At 34.2% G+C, this 15244-nt stretch overlaps 3 protein-coding genes across 5 annotated transcripts in view; 2 read left to right on the forward strand and 1 right to left on the reverse strand.

Annotated features, from left to right (window-relative positions):
* The window catches only part of LOC126739520 (DNA repair protein RAD51 homolog 3-like), a 71529-nt gene that overhangs the window by 15626 nt on the left and 40659 nt on the right, over positions 1–15244 (reverse strand). The window contains exon 5 of the transcript XR_007661643.1: positions 2239–2399. The gene's annotated coding sequence lies outside the window, so the exon portion shown is untranslated. The remainder of the gene's footprint in view (positions 1–2238; positions 2400–15244) is intronic.
* LOC126739530 (uncharacterized) lies at positions 7099–8966 on the forward strand. The gene is made up of 2 exons (XM_050445277.1): positions 7099–7509; positions 8443–8966. Exons 1-2 carry the CDS (start codon positions 7102–7104, stop codon positions 8698–8700), a joined length of 666 nt encoding a protein of 221 aa, XP_050301234.1. The 5' UTR covers positions 7099–7101; the 3' UTR covers positions 8701–8966.
* LOC126739528 (protein N-terminal glutamine amidohydrolase) overlaps positions 11333–15244 on the forward strand; it is a 38244-nt gene continuing 34332 nt past the window's right edge. The window contains exon 1 of one of the 3 annotated variants that reach the window (XR_007661644.1): positions 11333–11965. Coding sequence is in view for 2 of the 3 variants with exons in the window: in XM_050445274.1 (XP_050301231.1) it covers positions 11847–11965 (119 nt within the window). In the remaining variant the exon portion in view is untranslated. The remainder of the gene's footprint in view (positions 11966–15244) is intronic. The other 2 variants (XM_050445274.1, XM_050445275.1) reach the window with 2 other exon arrangements.

The raw sequence follows: 15244 nt of genomic DNA on the forward strand, positions 1-15244 counted from the left end.
CCCCCTTAAATAATCTCATAAAAATACCAATTTTATTATAAATATCTTTTATCTAAAACTTCATTGTGAATTATAAAATTCTCTAAGCAGTCTGCATTGGCAAAACAAATAAATATATTATCGCGCCTCGCGCGCATCACAAGCCCCTCGGCTGGGCCGTATTTTAAATTGTCCCTATACAGTTCTTATGGCTTATGGAGAAATGCATGTAAAATAAAACAAAGAAGGCAGATTAGCATTTCGTGAGCGGGAGTGAGAGTCACCTTTCAGTCCTATATCGCTAACGTAGTCGACGGCCCGACTGGATGAATGTTTTATTGTTTTGTTTTAGTTAGTTACTGTTTGCCGCCCGCACGAAATAATTGCCTTAAAATCTGCTGGATCATTAAATTATGAACGGCGGCTTGAGAAAAAGGAAAGTGGTCGACCAAAACCAAATATGAATTTAAAACAAACAACAAAGGATAGGGGTAAAGATATTCAAAGATATTTTAAAGAATTAATGTACAATTTGTGTGATTGGATTTGTGGCTGCAGTGTGAGAAATGTATTTTTTTGCTACCCGTATTTATTGTTTTCGAATGACGCTGTATGGGCGAAAAATGGAGTAACTGACATTAAGCATTTAAAAGTGAAAATTACAAAGCATGCTTCTTCCACTACTCATATAAATTCATCAATGAGTTACGCAAGTTTAGGACGTGTTAACATAAGACAGCAACTTGATAGTGTATATCGTAAATCTGTACATGACTTTAATGAATCAGTTTCTAAAAATAGGTATATTTTAAACAAACTAATCGACTGTGTAAAATTTTGCGGAGTTTTCGAAATTGCATTGCGCGGTCATGACGAAAGTATCGGCTCCAATAATCCTGGAATTTTTCTGGGCCTTATCGATTTTGTTTCTGAACTGGATTTAATGTTTAAAGAACATATTGAAAAAAGTACAGTATTTAAAGGCACATGAAAAACAATTCAGAACGATATTTTAGAATCAATGTTAGCCATTGTACATACTCATATAATTAAGGAGATTGGCCAGACAAATTTTGTGGCAATTCAAGTAGATGAGACCACAGACAGCTCCAATAAAACGCAGATGATTGTCATATTGTGATATGTATTAACTGATATTGTACATGAAAGATTTTGGAAATTTGTTAACCCTCCAGGTGCCACAGCACAACACTTAACTAATGTAATATTGGAAGAACTTCAATTATCAAAAATTAATGAAGCACCTGAAAAATTAATTGCCCAAAGTTACGATGTTGCATCAGTCATGAGCGGTAAACTGGGAGGAGTACAAACAAAAATTAAAGAAATATACCCAAATGCACACTTTATTTACTGCTATGCCCATCAACTTAATCTTATCCTGCAAAAAGCGGCGAGTCAACATAAACCGATAAAAATATTTTTTGCAAATTTACACGCTTTTTCGTCCTTTTTCGGCCGATCTCCAAAACGTACGATGGTTCTGGATAGAGTGGTTTCGATAACCTGTTTATACCCTTTTTCCTATATTTTTATTTAAAATATTTACTCTAATAAAAAGGCAAAGTTAATATTCGGAAAACGATTTAAGCATTTAAAGTTATTTTTACCCGCTTAATAGGATAAATATCTCGGTAAATATTATTGAGTTTTATCTAAGTCTGTATTTTTTAATCTAAAATATAAATGCTAAAAGATCTTTCAAATACTTTAAAAAATCAATAGTTTGATTTGTTTTTTTTTCTATTAGAGTAAACTATAAGTTTTCAAACCAAAATGACCCCTCTGAAGATTGACCCACGAGCCGCCACTGTCTAAGTCCAATATCTCAGCCTAAACAATAAACAGAAGTCGTTTTTTGTAAGTTATAGTTGGTAAATGCTTTGAAATTTTATAATTAACAAGTATAAGGGTGTTAATTTCGTAAAATATGGTATAATTTAATAAAAACATGAAAAACTGTACCAAAGTTACCCCGGTTTACGGTATTATTATTATTATTATTATTGTGAGGAATGTAAGCAATAAATTTGAATTTGAATATTTTCTAAATTTCATATCTACATTATAATATTATTCAGTATTTTTTTTTAATATTGAGCAATTTGTTAATTAAATAAATAAATATCTAAACTGGTTCTAGTGACTAAACTCTGATGGTCAACAACCCCTTGACCCAAATGACCTCTACTGAACTAAAAATTTAAATAGAAAGAAGATGCTACTATTAATACTTACCTGACAAATTGCTTGTATATCATCCCAATCGATGTATTCACAAAGAAAATGAAGTTGTGGATAGAGCAACCAAGGCGATTGACTTTCATATTTCATCATCCACAGCAGCTCATCATAGAACCGATTAATTATATAAATCCATCGCTTTTCGCACTCCATTTCTGCAAACAAGGAAAAATAAGAGTTAGTTTAACCTAAATTATTGATGAGTCATGCATATATAAATAATAATCTGTTTGTCTATAGTCTGCAGAAAAACCAGGTTGATTTTTATTATACCCTGACGCAATACCAAGAAATATTAAGATAAAATCAAGTGATAATAATATTATTTTTGTGTTATCTTTCACAACAAAATGGCTAGACTGCACGTCGCCTAAGTTTAGTGAAAAGATAAGAGAAAAAACACTTATGTGAACCACTGATGATTGAGAAAATTTATTTTAAGGTATACCTGATCTGCCTAGCTTCAGTGCGATCACTTTCCATGTATCCAATTGAACTTCCCTATCAAAGAAATGTTTATGATTCTTATCAAAAATATTTCTATGATTTTTAACTTCTTGCACTAGTTTATGATCGCTTTTTAATTGTGCGTCCACCATTCGCAGCACTTCTCTCCCCATATTTCAAATTATCACTAAATAATCAAGGGAACAACAACAAGTCTCAACAAGTGGCCGTAACTATCTAACTGTTTACCGGTTTCGAAAATATTTTGGAATTTCCCTGAACGCGAACTATTGCGGCAGCGATAACGAGCGATACACTAAACGGTTGAAACACAACTGACAATTTAAAATAGTTGGGAAATATCAAATTAATAAAACAAAAGGGGGGAGAGCCCTGGGATTAAATATCTTAACATGTGAATCACACCTTCAAATTTCATTCACCCGATTTTCTAGCGATGTTATTGGTTGGATCGGAGGTGGGTTTGCCGTGTTGTCGCTTTTCGATTTTTTTAGGAGAATGTTCTGCTCTTGTATTATTGATAATAATAGTTGCTTGTAAGAAGCTTTTTTGTGTTCTTTTTGATTTTAGGGGGTCTTAAGTAAATGGCGCATTTCTTATATACCGTGAAATGGGTTGAATAGAAACTGCTGGGTGAATAGCAACAAAAACGGGAAACTTCTTTAAAAAAAAAATCAACATCGGAACTAAACCTCCCAACGCTTCAAATTTGTTCTCAAACCAACCACCCGTCGGAGTGAACACATGTGCTTTTTTCATCACTAGCAAAACTATTCACAGTGGTTAGCTAAAAACAAGTAAGATATTGAGTTTTTGGTTAAAGTAGCTGTAAGGTGTCTGGTTTACATTGTCTATTTCAGAAATTGCCTGTCTTGCTTTTTTTTTGCTATGATGTAATATAATACATAACGTCACTTTTAAGTAATTTTGGGGTTAATAGAAACACGCTGTTTCCATTCACCCGCTGTTTATATCCACCCCATAATTGTTTTTTCTTTTGCAGGAAAATGCTTCGCGTTTATAAACCAGACCCTCGAGGTAAAACATATAAGAAAATTGATGAAAAAACTCTAAAAATAGCCCTTGCTTCAATTGACAACGGGATGAATTATAGAGTGGCTCACGAAACATACAACATTCATTATTCTGTGCTTTATCGGCACCACAAAAACCGAAATCTGAAGCGTCATGGAGGACAAACAGCCCTAACCAAACAAGAAGAAGATATTTTAGTCCATCAACTAATAGTTTGTCCCGATTGGGGGTATCCACTTGACCATTTGGACGTCAGGATGATGATAAAAAATTACCTAGACAGTAGAGGTAAAACAATAACAAGATTTAAAGATAATATCCCTGGCAGAGACTTTGTCTATTCTTTTTTAAAACGTCACAAAAATGAATTAAGATCTAGAATCTGCCAAAACATTAAGCGCTCAAGAGCTGCTGTTTCTCCCAATACTATCAATGCTTATTTTAACAATTTAGCCACGGAGTTGAAAAATGTACCGCCATCAAACATAATAAATTAGGACGAAACAAATTTAACTGAAGATCCAGGTAGAAAGAAAGGGGCTATCGCTATCCAGAACGTATTTGCAATACGTCGAAGTCAGCCGTTGTCGTTTCTATATTATGTACGCTGCTTCAGCTAATGGAAAATTGTTACCACCATACGTGGTTTACAAAACTAAAAATTTGTATACATCTTGGACAGTTGGACGACCAAAGGACGTCAGATTTAATAGAAGTCCATCAGGTTGGTTTGATGCGATTTCCTTCTCAGATTGGGTAGAGAGAACTGTCATACCTGGAGTAAAAGATATACCGGGAAAGAAGTACTTAATTGGCGACAATCTGAGTTCACATTTTTCTGCAAGTACGGTATCTCTTTGCGAAGAAAATAATATTTCATTTATCTTCCTCCCGGCTAACTCATCTGACCCAGCCTCTGGACGTGGCATTTTTCCGGCCTCTTAAAACAGCTTGGCGACAGATCCTTGAAAAATGGAAAATGGGGGGCATGGTTCAAAGCATTGCACGGTTCCATAGGACAAATTCCCTTTCTTGCTAAATGACTTGTCAAAGGCTATTATAGGAATCAAGTCTTGGGACACCTTGCGCAGCAAAATCTTGACGAGACAAATGATGAGAATCAGAACATTGAAGAAGGACTTAATAACTCTTTGGTAAACCTTCTAAGAACAAAATTTGAAAGCACGTTGGATAAAGACGATCAAGAGGATAATGATTTGGAAAGACGTATAGAAACCTTAGATGAAGATTCAGACCCGGAAATGAATTTGCCTGTTAGTAATTTCATGCCAATAATGGCAAAAGCTCAAGATCATTCTTCAAGTGAAGACTCTGAAATGGAAAAAGATCAAGATCATTATTCAGATGCAGACTCAGAAATGGACACTTCACTACCAAGTTTCACCGATAAGTCCGAGAATAAGTTGGATACAAATAATTCATCAGCATCAGTCTGCATTGAGGGTAAATTGTTCCGATGTGTTTCTCCTATTTCGCTTGATTTAATAGATAAAGGAACTTGGCTTCTGGTGTGTTTTCCAACAAAATATCGAAATAGACAAAGAAATAAATATTTTATCGGACAAGCCTCTAATATTACAGAACATGGCATTGAAGCCACTTTCTTAAGAAGTCGCCCCACCAAACACTCGTCAGGATATATTTATGGATTTCCAGAAGTTCCGGATGTTTCCACCTTTCATTTTAGCCAGGTCGTTGGAGAAGTTTTCCCAGTTCATGACGAGATATGATCTCTGAGAAGCATCTACGTCAAGAATAGACATTTTAAAATTAATTTGCATCAAAGTTGTTTAATTTAAATAATATGTTTAAACTTGTTACATTTCTATAGAAATAAATGTTTTTTTTTTGTAAAATTGGTGTTTTTGTCAGTTTTTTTGTGTATTTATATTTTTTTATCAATTTAAATTTTTTTTCAGGTGTTCCTAATCGCCCTCATGTGGGTAGAATAGCAAATTTGACCAATTTAAATGGGTGTTTCTATTCACCCCACATTAAGGGTGAATAGAAAAAGAGCGTTTTTATTTTTTTTTTGTAGAAAAACCTCTATTTTAAAAAAATCTATTATACGCTTTTTGATCTACAAGTCGAGACCTGTAGATTCCTTATTTTTTGTTGTCAAAAAGGTGACTACCATGTTAGCAACAGAGTAGGAAAGGTCCGAAACTGTTTCTATTCACCCCATTTTACGGTACCATAGATTTCTCCAGGGTAAAGTACCATTATGCAAAGCAAAATAATAGGTGTTGGTTGTTAAATTATTGTCAAGGGAAAACTATGAAAGTAAAAATATAAAAGGGTGTTATTAAACTAAAAAAAAATATTAAAAACGTAGTAAAACTTACATGATATTATCAGAAATTGTCCATAAAAAGGTTAAGAACAACGGCACACACATACTACAATACATTAATCTAAAAAAAAATCTCATCACACCGTATATTTACAAACAATAACGGATTTCGGTTTTTTTAAATTCCATATGGGTACTACATTATACACAGATATTAACCTGTGTATAATGTAGAATGTAGTACGTATACGAGTATGAATAGAGACTTCTAGGATAACAGAATAGAATAACAGCGACTAAGAGAACATTTTAAATAACGATAAACTTGCAGGAATGTGGTACTGGTGTAACTATTAAAATACATTTTCAATCTTGGCCGCTTCTCGGTAGTGGGCGTTAATAGGTTCGTTCACACAATTATTAACTTGTGTATTTATTTCTAGTTTTGCTATTTCTAGATTTTCCAACATATTTAATTTTTTGCTTTTATTTAGGTTATGTAAAACTTTGAAATTGTCGTCTGTATTAAATGAATGACCTGTTTCTCTTATAAGTGCATTCCAAAGGCGGATCTTTTATCATTAGGCGACTTCTGAGAGTTCAAATGTTCTTTAATTCTTAATTTGAACATCCAACATTCTATAATATCTATCATTAAACCTAAAGAAATCTAAATTACTATGTCAAAGGAGACAAGAAGATAATTGTCTGGCAAAGAAATTGTTTTAAGTTCATAAGTGTTTTTAATGCTAAATTTACTATGTTTTTAATACTTTGTTTTTTTTTTAGTTTAATTACACCCTTTTATATTTTTACTTACTTAGTTTTCACTTGACAATGTTTTAACAACCGAAACGCGTCGGGATTTTTGAAATAAAGATTGTGAAGTAAACAGGACCTTTCACAACTATTATTTTGCTTTAAAGTGGCCCTCACACGATCAGTATTACTGACAGTATTTCGAAATACTGACAATAGTTCTGATCGTGTGAGGGCAAATACGGATGGACTTTTAGTATACTTTCAGCATCATGGAATCGATGCAGTCTCCAGTAGGGTCACCTTCATCCAGCATATCTTCTGAAGAAGAAGAAACAAGAAAATCAATATTAAAGAGGTTTATTGCAGCTTATAAGTCAATGCCAGAGTTGTGGAATATCACATTGAGACAGTATTCCGATCGAGACAAAAAAAGACGCGGATACGAAGCTTTGCTTCAAATTTATGTACGTTTAAAGGCACAAGCCACTATTGAATATATAAAAAAGCAAATTAATACACTACGTAGTAATTACAGGAAGCAATTGAAGAAAATAAAAGACTCTAAGCGCACTGGTAGTAGTGCTGAAAGTGTGTATGAACCCAGTTTGTGGATATTTTATGAACTTCAGTTTTTAGCAGATGTTCAAATTCCGGAGAAAGGAAGAAGCTCAATAAAACAAAATGAGGTAAGTAAATAGTGTTTTATTGGAACAGGAAAGTTACATTTTACATTATTTAAACAAACCAAAATACCTATTTTGATTAAGTTAAATTCAATATTTTTCTTTGCCAATCCACTTGCCCCTCTTTACTTAAGTAGTTCCTAAGGCGTTTCCTAACTTGCTTACCGTTTTTTGATGCATTTCGATATGATCCTAAATGAAGCCCATTCAATGTATGTTCGGATCTGTCTGTGCCAATAACGACGTCCCCTGTTTCCTTGTTTTCTACATTTAATATGTTATTATAATAATTATTTGTATTTGCTGTTTTCATTAAAAAATTGTGTAGAACACAGCAGGCTAAAACAACAACGGTGGCCTTTTCAGGTGATAAATTTATAGCTTTTTGAAATACACCAAATCGAGTAACAAGTATGCCAAATGCGTTTTCAACTACTCGGCGAGCCCGTGACAATCGGTAATTAAAAATTCGGTTTGTCACTGAAAAATCCTCTTGGCTAAATGGCTTCAATAAATGTTCGCTCAGCGCAAAGGCATCATCCCCTATAAAAACGTAAGGAAATTTTTCGTCGGTATTTGGCAGTTTTGAGGCATCAGGAATATTCAACCGATTGTTTTGGAACATTTCCCAAAAATCGGTATTGTAAAGAACTCCTCCATCCGATACCCGTCCGTTAGTGCCAACATCAACCGTTATAAAATTATAATTAGCATCTACAATCGCCATCAAAACGATGCTGTGAGTGCCCTTGTAATTATAGTACCTTGATCCGGAATTCGCTGGTTTAATAATGTGAACGTCTATTGCCCCAAGGCAGTTCCAAAATTGCCACTTTGCCCCAAAGTCATTTCCTATTTTCTCCCATTCGTGTCCGGTTAATGGTATCTAAAAAAAACAGAGCATTTAATTTATTGATCTGTTTCCTATTGTTTCAGCGTTCTGAAGACATGCAACAAAAAGAAGGCACTGATAGAACTGAGAAAGCAACAAAAAGAAAAGCTACTGGAAACCAGGATAACCAAGATCGTCAGCAGCTATTATCCATGGCGCGTGAATATCTAACTAAAGACGATGAATATCCCATTGGAAAAATTTGGGAAGCAAAGTTGAAAAGTCTTATTGACCCACAACAACGAAGGTTGGCGGAGAAATATATAAATGATATTCTTTTCGAGGCGAACAGGGCACCTTAACCAAAAGCTCCGTCAAAATAAATTGTGACGAAGCAAATTTTGTTGATGTATAGTCAAGAGCACCATCAGTTCAAAGTTTATCATCCGCAAGTTGCAACTATAGTTACACTTCAACGCCCATGTTCTCTCCACCAATGCCATTGGATGAAGCAGACAATGTTAGTCATAATCGACAATATTTAGAGCTTCAAAATGTATCCCAAAATCATCAACAAGCCCTTCAAACAGAACACACACCACAATCACCAACAGACCTTCCTACTATACAGACATATTTAAGTTCATTTAAATAAATTGTAATAGCTTCTAATGTAAAATAAAATAATAAAAAAACATATTTGTTATCTGTAAAAATAATGTTTACTTACTTTGATGTAGTCTGCTAATAATGCAATTATGGCGTTGCAAAGCTCACAATTTCACTTATGGTTGTAGGAGAAATGATAGTGTGTGACACGATCTCCCAGTAGCTAAAAATCGTAGCGTCAACGCTAGCCTTTCGTTTGCTGATATTGCTTGCCTCATGTTTGTGTCCTGTTTGGTAATAGAAGACCTTAGGAGATTGAGAAGTTCATTGTACACATCACTATTCATTCGGAAATAGTTTCGATAATCATCTGGATCCGTGTTATTTATAAAATTTAACAAATTTAAATAAGTGTATTTTTGACGCTGACCTATCTATTCTTTCATCCAACGTCTCTTTTGCTTCTTGCGTTTAAAACTTGTATAGTACAATATAATGGCAACACAAGCTTTTTGTTTATTGCCCATTTTTTTGAAGAAGAGGAATACGAGAAAGAACGATCACAACAAAACTAAATATTGTATAGGTTACTGATAAAAATATTGATATTGTGATGTGAATTTCAAAATATTGATGAAATACTGACAATATCAGATACTGTCAGTCATCGGTTTAACCGCCAGTAACCCTGCTTAGGAGGAAAGTTATAGAGGTTGGCAGCTGACAAAAAAAATCGAAAACCGATTATATAAATGGACCGGCCGTCAAAATATATATATATATATTTATAATAATATATATATTTGTCAAAATATACAAAAATGTAATATGCCCAATATTTTTTAAGAACTGTAAAACCACAAGTGGGTTTTGTTCAATTTCCATCCAAAAGAATAATGAAGTTTTAACAACGTCCATCTCCACAATACAGCGAACCGATTTACCGCGATATTAAAACATCCCACGGGCACTTTTCAAAATTCACCATTAATTCACCGGTTGAATTAACCGGTTAATCAAAAACTTTTCGGTAAATCTCAGGTTGTCGCTCGGTTACTTAAAACATTAAGAAACGCTTGGATTGACTTTCTTACAATTTTTTTGACAGTTAGCAGTTTAATAGATTTGCTATGTTTATGTTTCTTTGTTATTTTTATGATGTTTATGTTTATATTTTTAATTTTTCAAAGCAAATCAAACAAATTGTGGAAAATGCTAGAAAGGTTGTCACTGTTTTGATGTTTAAGAAACTAAAAATGAAACAAAAGCAACTCGGTTCCATTGTAAAGGTCTCAGTTTTTATTGCAATCAGTTTGTCATAAACAAAAATTTAAATTTTTTTAAAAAAAATTGTATTAAAGTCTTATGCTGTTACTATTCTCACTAGACCATCAAAATACAATTACCAAATTAAAATATCTACAACAAATCAAAATGAAAAATGAGCAACGACAAATTTACAAAAACTAAAGCGCAAAAAATTCGAAATCAGGTTAAGAAGAATCTATTTGACCGAGATTCCATCTTAAAATTCCGGTTAATCCAATGCCTCGTCGGTCGCAATCAGCTGATTTCACCGGTTAATTTTGAAACGTAGGGTTTTTTGTACCGGGTTAATTCTGAAATGCCTCGGTTACTGCTGGTGCAACCCGGTGTATCCACCGGTGAACTCTGAAAAGCGCCCCATCTAAGCGATAGCGTTGATTGAGAATATGTACTGAACGGTAATCGACAGTCGACCGGGTACATTTTTTAACCCAGGATTGCGTATCTTCCCAAATATTCAATCAACGGCGATAGCCTTAACCGTGACGTCATTTGACAGTTGGTTCTTACCAGACTAACGCTTGGACAGGCTATATAACCGATTCTAAGCGGTCTATCGGTAATTACCGTTCCTAAATGGTATTAACCAAACACGTCCAAGCGGTTATAGTTAAAACCGCTTGAGATACGTGACGTCACCAATTAGCCCTTTATACGTCATCAATTTGGAACAGTAATTACCCACGTCCGAAGCTGTTTTCTAAACGTCAAATGTCAAAGATATTGAAATAAGTGCGGGAAAAAATAAAAACAAACAACAAATGATTTCCTTTTTAAAGATCAGAAAATTTATTATGGCTAATAAGTTTTCTTTTTTGATATTTATGTTTAAGAACTAATTACATATAACATTACTGGCGTCTGGGGTATTATTTACAAACAAACAAAATGATGACAGCGACAGCTGACAAATTACGAAGTTTCTTCAACCAAACACATCCAAGCGGACACGATTGGTTATGTTATAAAGGGATTGTTCAAGGTCAACCAAGGGCTTAACCGATAGATCGCTTGGAATCGGTTTATGTGTCAGATCTCGCTAGTTAAAAACCAACTTTCCAATTTGAATGATTTTGGTAAACATCCGACAATAAAATTTGCCTCTTAAATACCCATAGAGCACAACGGCAACGTTGCACCAATTTATTGGTCAAAAAAGTGGGGCCCGCATTAAATTCCAGCCGGTTCATATCTCCCACTTTTTTTATTTCGCATTCGCCTGACAGAGACGGAACGTGTTCTCGGAACCGCTGAAAATATTCGGGTTATTGAACGGTCGAAATATCCGCAGCCTTCCAAGGACGTCGCCGTCGTCTAAAGAAATTGCGGAGATCCGATTTCCCCAGCCAGACCCTGGGACCGTGAAAGCCCCCCCCGGCCAGACGACCGACTGCATTAAAGTTGTTTTTTATTTTCTTGAAAAATCGACTGTTGCTTTGGTTCAGCTGCGGCTGCTCTAAGTGTGTGTCTGTGTGTGTGTGATTCATTCTGTTTACAGGAGACAAAAGAGCGAAAATCTGCAGGAGAGACCGTAGGAATTTAGGTCGTTTTTCGAATTGTTGCCTGGTGTATCATGGCGAGCGAATCTAACGGGAAAATCATTCGTGGGAACGGCGGCGATAATAATGGGAAAAAATCAGTTACGAACTTGTTTCCGAAACAGGGAGAATGTTCCTATGTTTCCTGTTATTGGTAAGTTTATTGAAATTTTATGGGTTTTTTAAGGGAAATTGTTTAAAAAAAATTAAGAATATAAGTGAAGTTTTTTTACATTTAATAATAATTTGTTGCTTTAAAGCTTTTGTACTTACCTACCCATATATTTAGCCTAACCTTACTTATTGTTTTGAAAATATATTAAAATTTTTTTGGGTGGTAAACTACATTTATGACACAATCGAGAGCATCAAGTAAACAGGCAAAATAATAGACATTTTCCACTGTAAATGGCAACATTTGAAACACTAAATATCTTAAACTCTTAGAATTGAATACACAATTGGTATTCAATGTATATCATTTTTTCAATTATAACACCATGGTCCAACTTGGTTTTGACAAATTGGCACTTCTGGATTTACACTAGGGGCAGTCGGGGCAAGTGCCCAGGGCGGCAAATCTCAAGAAAGAAAAGAAAATACTTTCAAAGGTTATACTTATAAATTACCATGTGGAATGTTTATATGTAAAATATTAAGAGTAAAATTTGCTTTAATGAAGTAAATCGAAGGCTTCTTTCAAGTTCTTCAAAAGTTATGTTAGTTTTTTCTCAAAATTAACTTAGGTTAAAAAAGGAACATTTGACTCTTAACAGGGTAAAAATAATTTGCTGACCAAAAATCAAAATGTGCTACCAAAGCTATTTATCATCAAAAACTATGCGAAATCGATAAATGATGTTACTATACATATTAGTGCTTGCTACCAGAAAATAATCAAGATAGCACCCTCTAAGGGGTAGTTTGTATTTGTCAATTTCTAATAAAAATGTGCTACCAAAGCTATTTACCGCCGGAAACTATTCAAAATTGATAACTGATGTTACTATACATATTAGTGCTTGCTACCAAAAAATAATCGAAATAGCACCCCTCTAAGGGGTAGTTTGTATTTGTCAGTTTCTAATAAAAACATGCTACCAAAGCTATTTACCGACAGAAACTGTTCAAACTTAATATCTGAAATCAGTATATGTATGACAGCCTGGTACCAAAAAATAATTGAAGTAGCACCTCTCTAAGGGGTAGTTTGTTCTTGACAGTTATTACTAAAAACGTGGTACTAAAGTAACCTACAGTCGGAAACTATTCAAACTGGGTATCTGTTATAATATGTATAAATGCTCTCTACCGGAATATCATCATAATAGGAGTTGCATGCCACCAGGGAATGGTTTATCTTTGATAATTTTCATTAGCTACCTAAACTATAAACTTGGGACACAATAGGACTGCTTCTTAGCAGACCGCAGTGTAGGGAGCCACAAGGCACCACCCAGCGGTGGAGTTTTAGTGGGTATAGGACGAGACAGACTCGACACTGAGTCCCACACTACTGGGGGCGGCGCCGCGTAACCAGTGTTCATAAAGAATTTCTCCACCGACCCAAAAAAAAAAAAAAAAAAAAAAAAAAAAAAAAACTATAAACTTGCTTCCTATTTACCCTAAGGGGCTATTTAATCATGATTTTTAATTTTTGTTGTTGTTGTTGGGCATTAAATAATTTGAAGAAATAAAATAAATGCAATATAAACTTTCTGGTACATAATTTATAATGTATTAACATTTCCTGGTATAACATGTATTTTATTCGTTATGCGAGTATTAAAACTAACTAATTATATTTATGAATCCTGGCATGTTGAACAGATAAGTTGTTTGGGCTTTTGTTGAAGACCTATGCAGTTGTGGTGGTACCAATTATAGCATTTCATACACAAGATCATCTCTTCAAAAATATTGGAACACTTGGCTGCACCAATATGACAGAAACCGGCCGTATCCTCATCCCAATAATTAACTGATACACACTGTAGAAATTGTAATGATGTCGTCAGAGATTTTCTGCTTAGGTGAGGTAGTTGGTTGTTTTCCTTTATGATAATGTTTCCTTTAAAGCCTGCTGTACCTTTCTCTACTATATTTTTATCATAAGCAAAGGTACGGAAATGTTCATTTTTACAATTCGGAATTAATAAAATATCCTTCTCGTAAAGTCCAAATTTTAGAAAATAATTTGCAGCAGTCTTGAAACTATTATTATCTGATTCTAAGAAATTAACTTAATATCCTTCCACTGGAAAGATATCAACCGATGCTTTTATCTTTTTTTCGTTTACTAGAAAACTAAATAAACATCAATTATCACATCTGATAAATAAAGGTCTTTGAAGTTTACACCTCCTTCATCTTTCACAAGACAATCCTTAGGATATCTCTGTCTACCATAGATGATGCACTGTTTATAATTCTCAAATTTAAATGTTTTTGTAACATTCAAATCTGAAGCCATTTCCTCAAAATCTGACTCGTCACCGTCGCTGAGAAAAGATGTTTGCCTCTCCATCGATCGTTCTTCTGGGATGGGACTGATGGAAGAAGCTTCTCTAAATATATTCATTTTGTTCTCATCAAAACGTTTTACAAATTTTGAAGGAGTCGACGAGAAAGGAGCCAGAAAACGTTTTTTAGAAACACCCGTTAGTGTTACCGTTGGAATGAGGATGGTAGTGTCAAGAGTACTGTCTGAATTTGCATAGTTTATGTCAGCATCTTTAGCAGCTTCAACCACTGTCACCTTTTGGGGAGCTCTTTTTCTTCCTGACCTGGAACAATAAACAAAGTTAAGTGTTAAGAGATAATTTCTTATTATAGGTACGTACTTGTGTCCTCTGTTCCTCCTGATGATTGTAGATAATTTTACATTTTTCTGAGAATTAGTTATGTTACCAACAGACGGGCTGCCTCAATGTGGTGGCAGTTTCTCTTTCCCTTACAGGTACAAGTTTCTTGGGGAAACAAAGTCACTATATGTTTCTTATTGTTTATTGTGGAAATTACAAAAACTTGCTCTTCGGGTACGAGAGTTACGCTGCCTTGTAGAATTATCATTTTGGCAGCTGTATATTTAGTATTGAGAAATTCACTATTGTCTTCCAAAGATGGTTTTGGTATGAAATCTTTATTTTGAAAAATATATGGTATTTTATCTATGGTAGGTAGGTAAATGTTGCTTCGGAAAAACTATATCTTTTGGATCTCGATATAGATGATTAAAGTTGTCATTCAGGCAGTAGTTTCCTATATTTGAGTATGCTTTAATAGTTGCTATTTCAATTATTTTTTGGTAGCAAGCACTTATATGTATAGTAACATCAGTTATCGATTTTGAATAGTTTTCGACGGTAAATAGTTTTGGTAGCACGTTTTTATCAGAAATTGTCAAGAATAAACTACCCCTTAGAGGGGTGAT

The sequence above is a fragment of the Anthonomus grandis genome, chromosome 8 (assembly GCF_022605725.1).
Source record: "Anthonomus grandis grandis chromosome 8, icAntGran1.3, whole genome shotgun sequence".
NCBI lineage: Eukaryota > Metazoa > Arthropoda > Insecta > Coleoptera > Curculionidae > Anthonomus > Anthonomus grandis.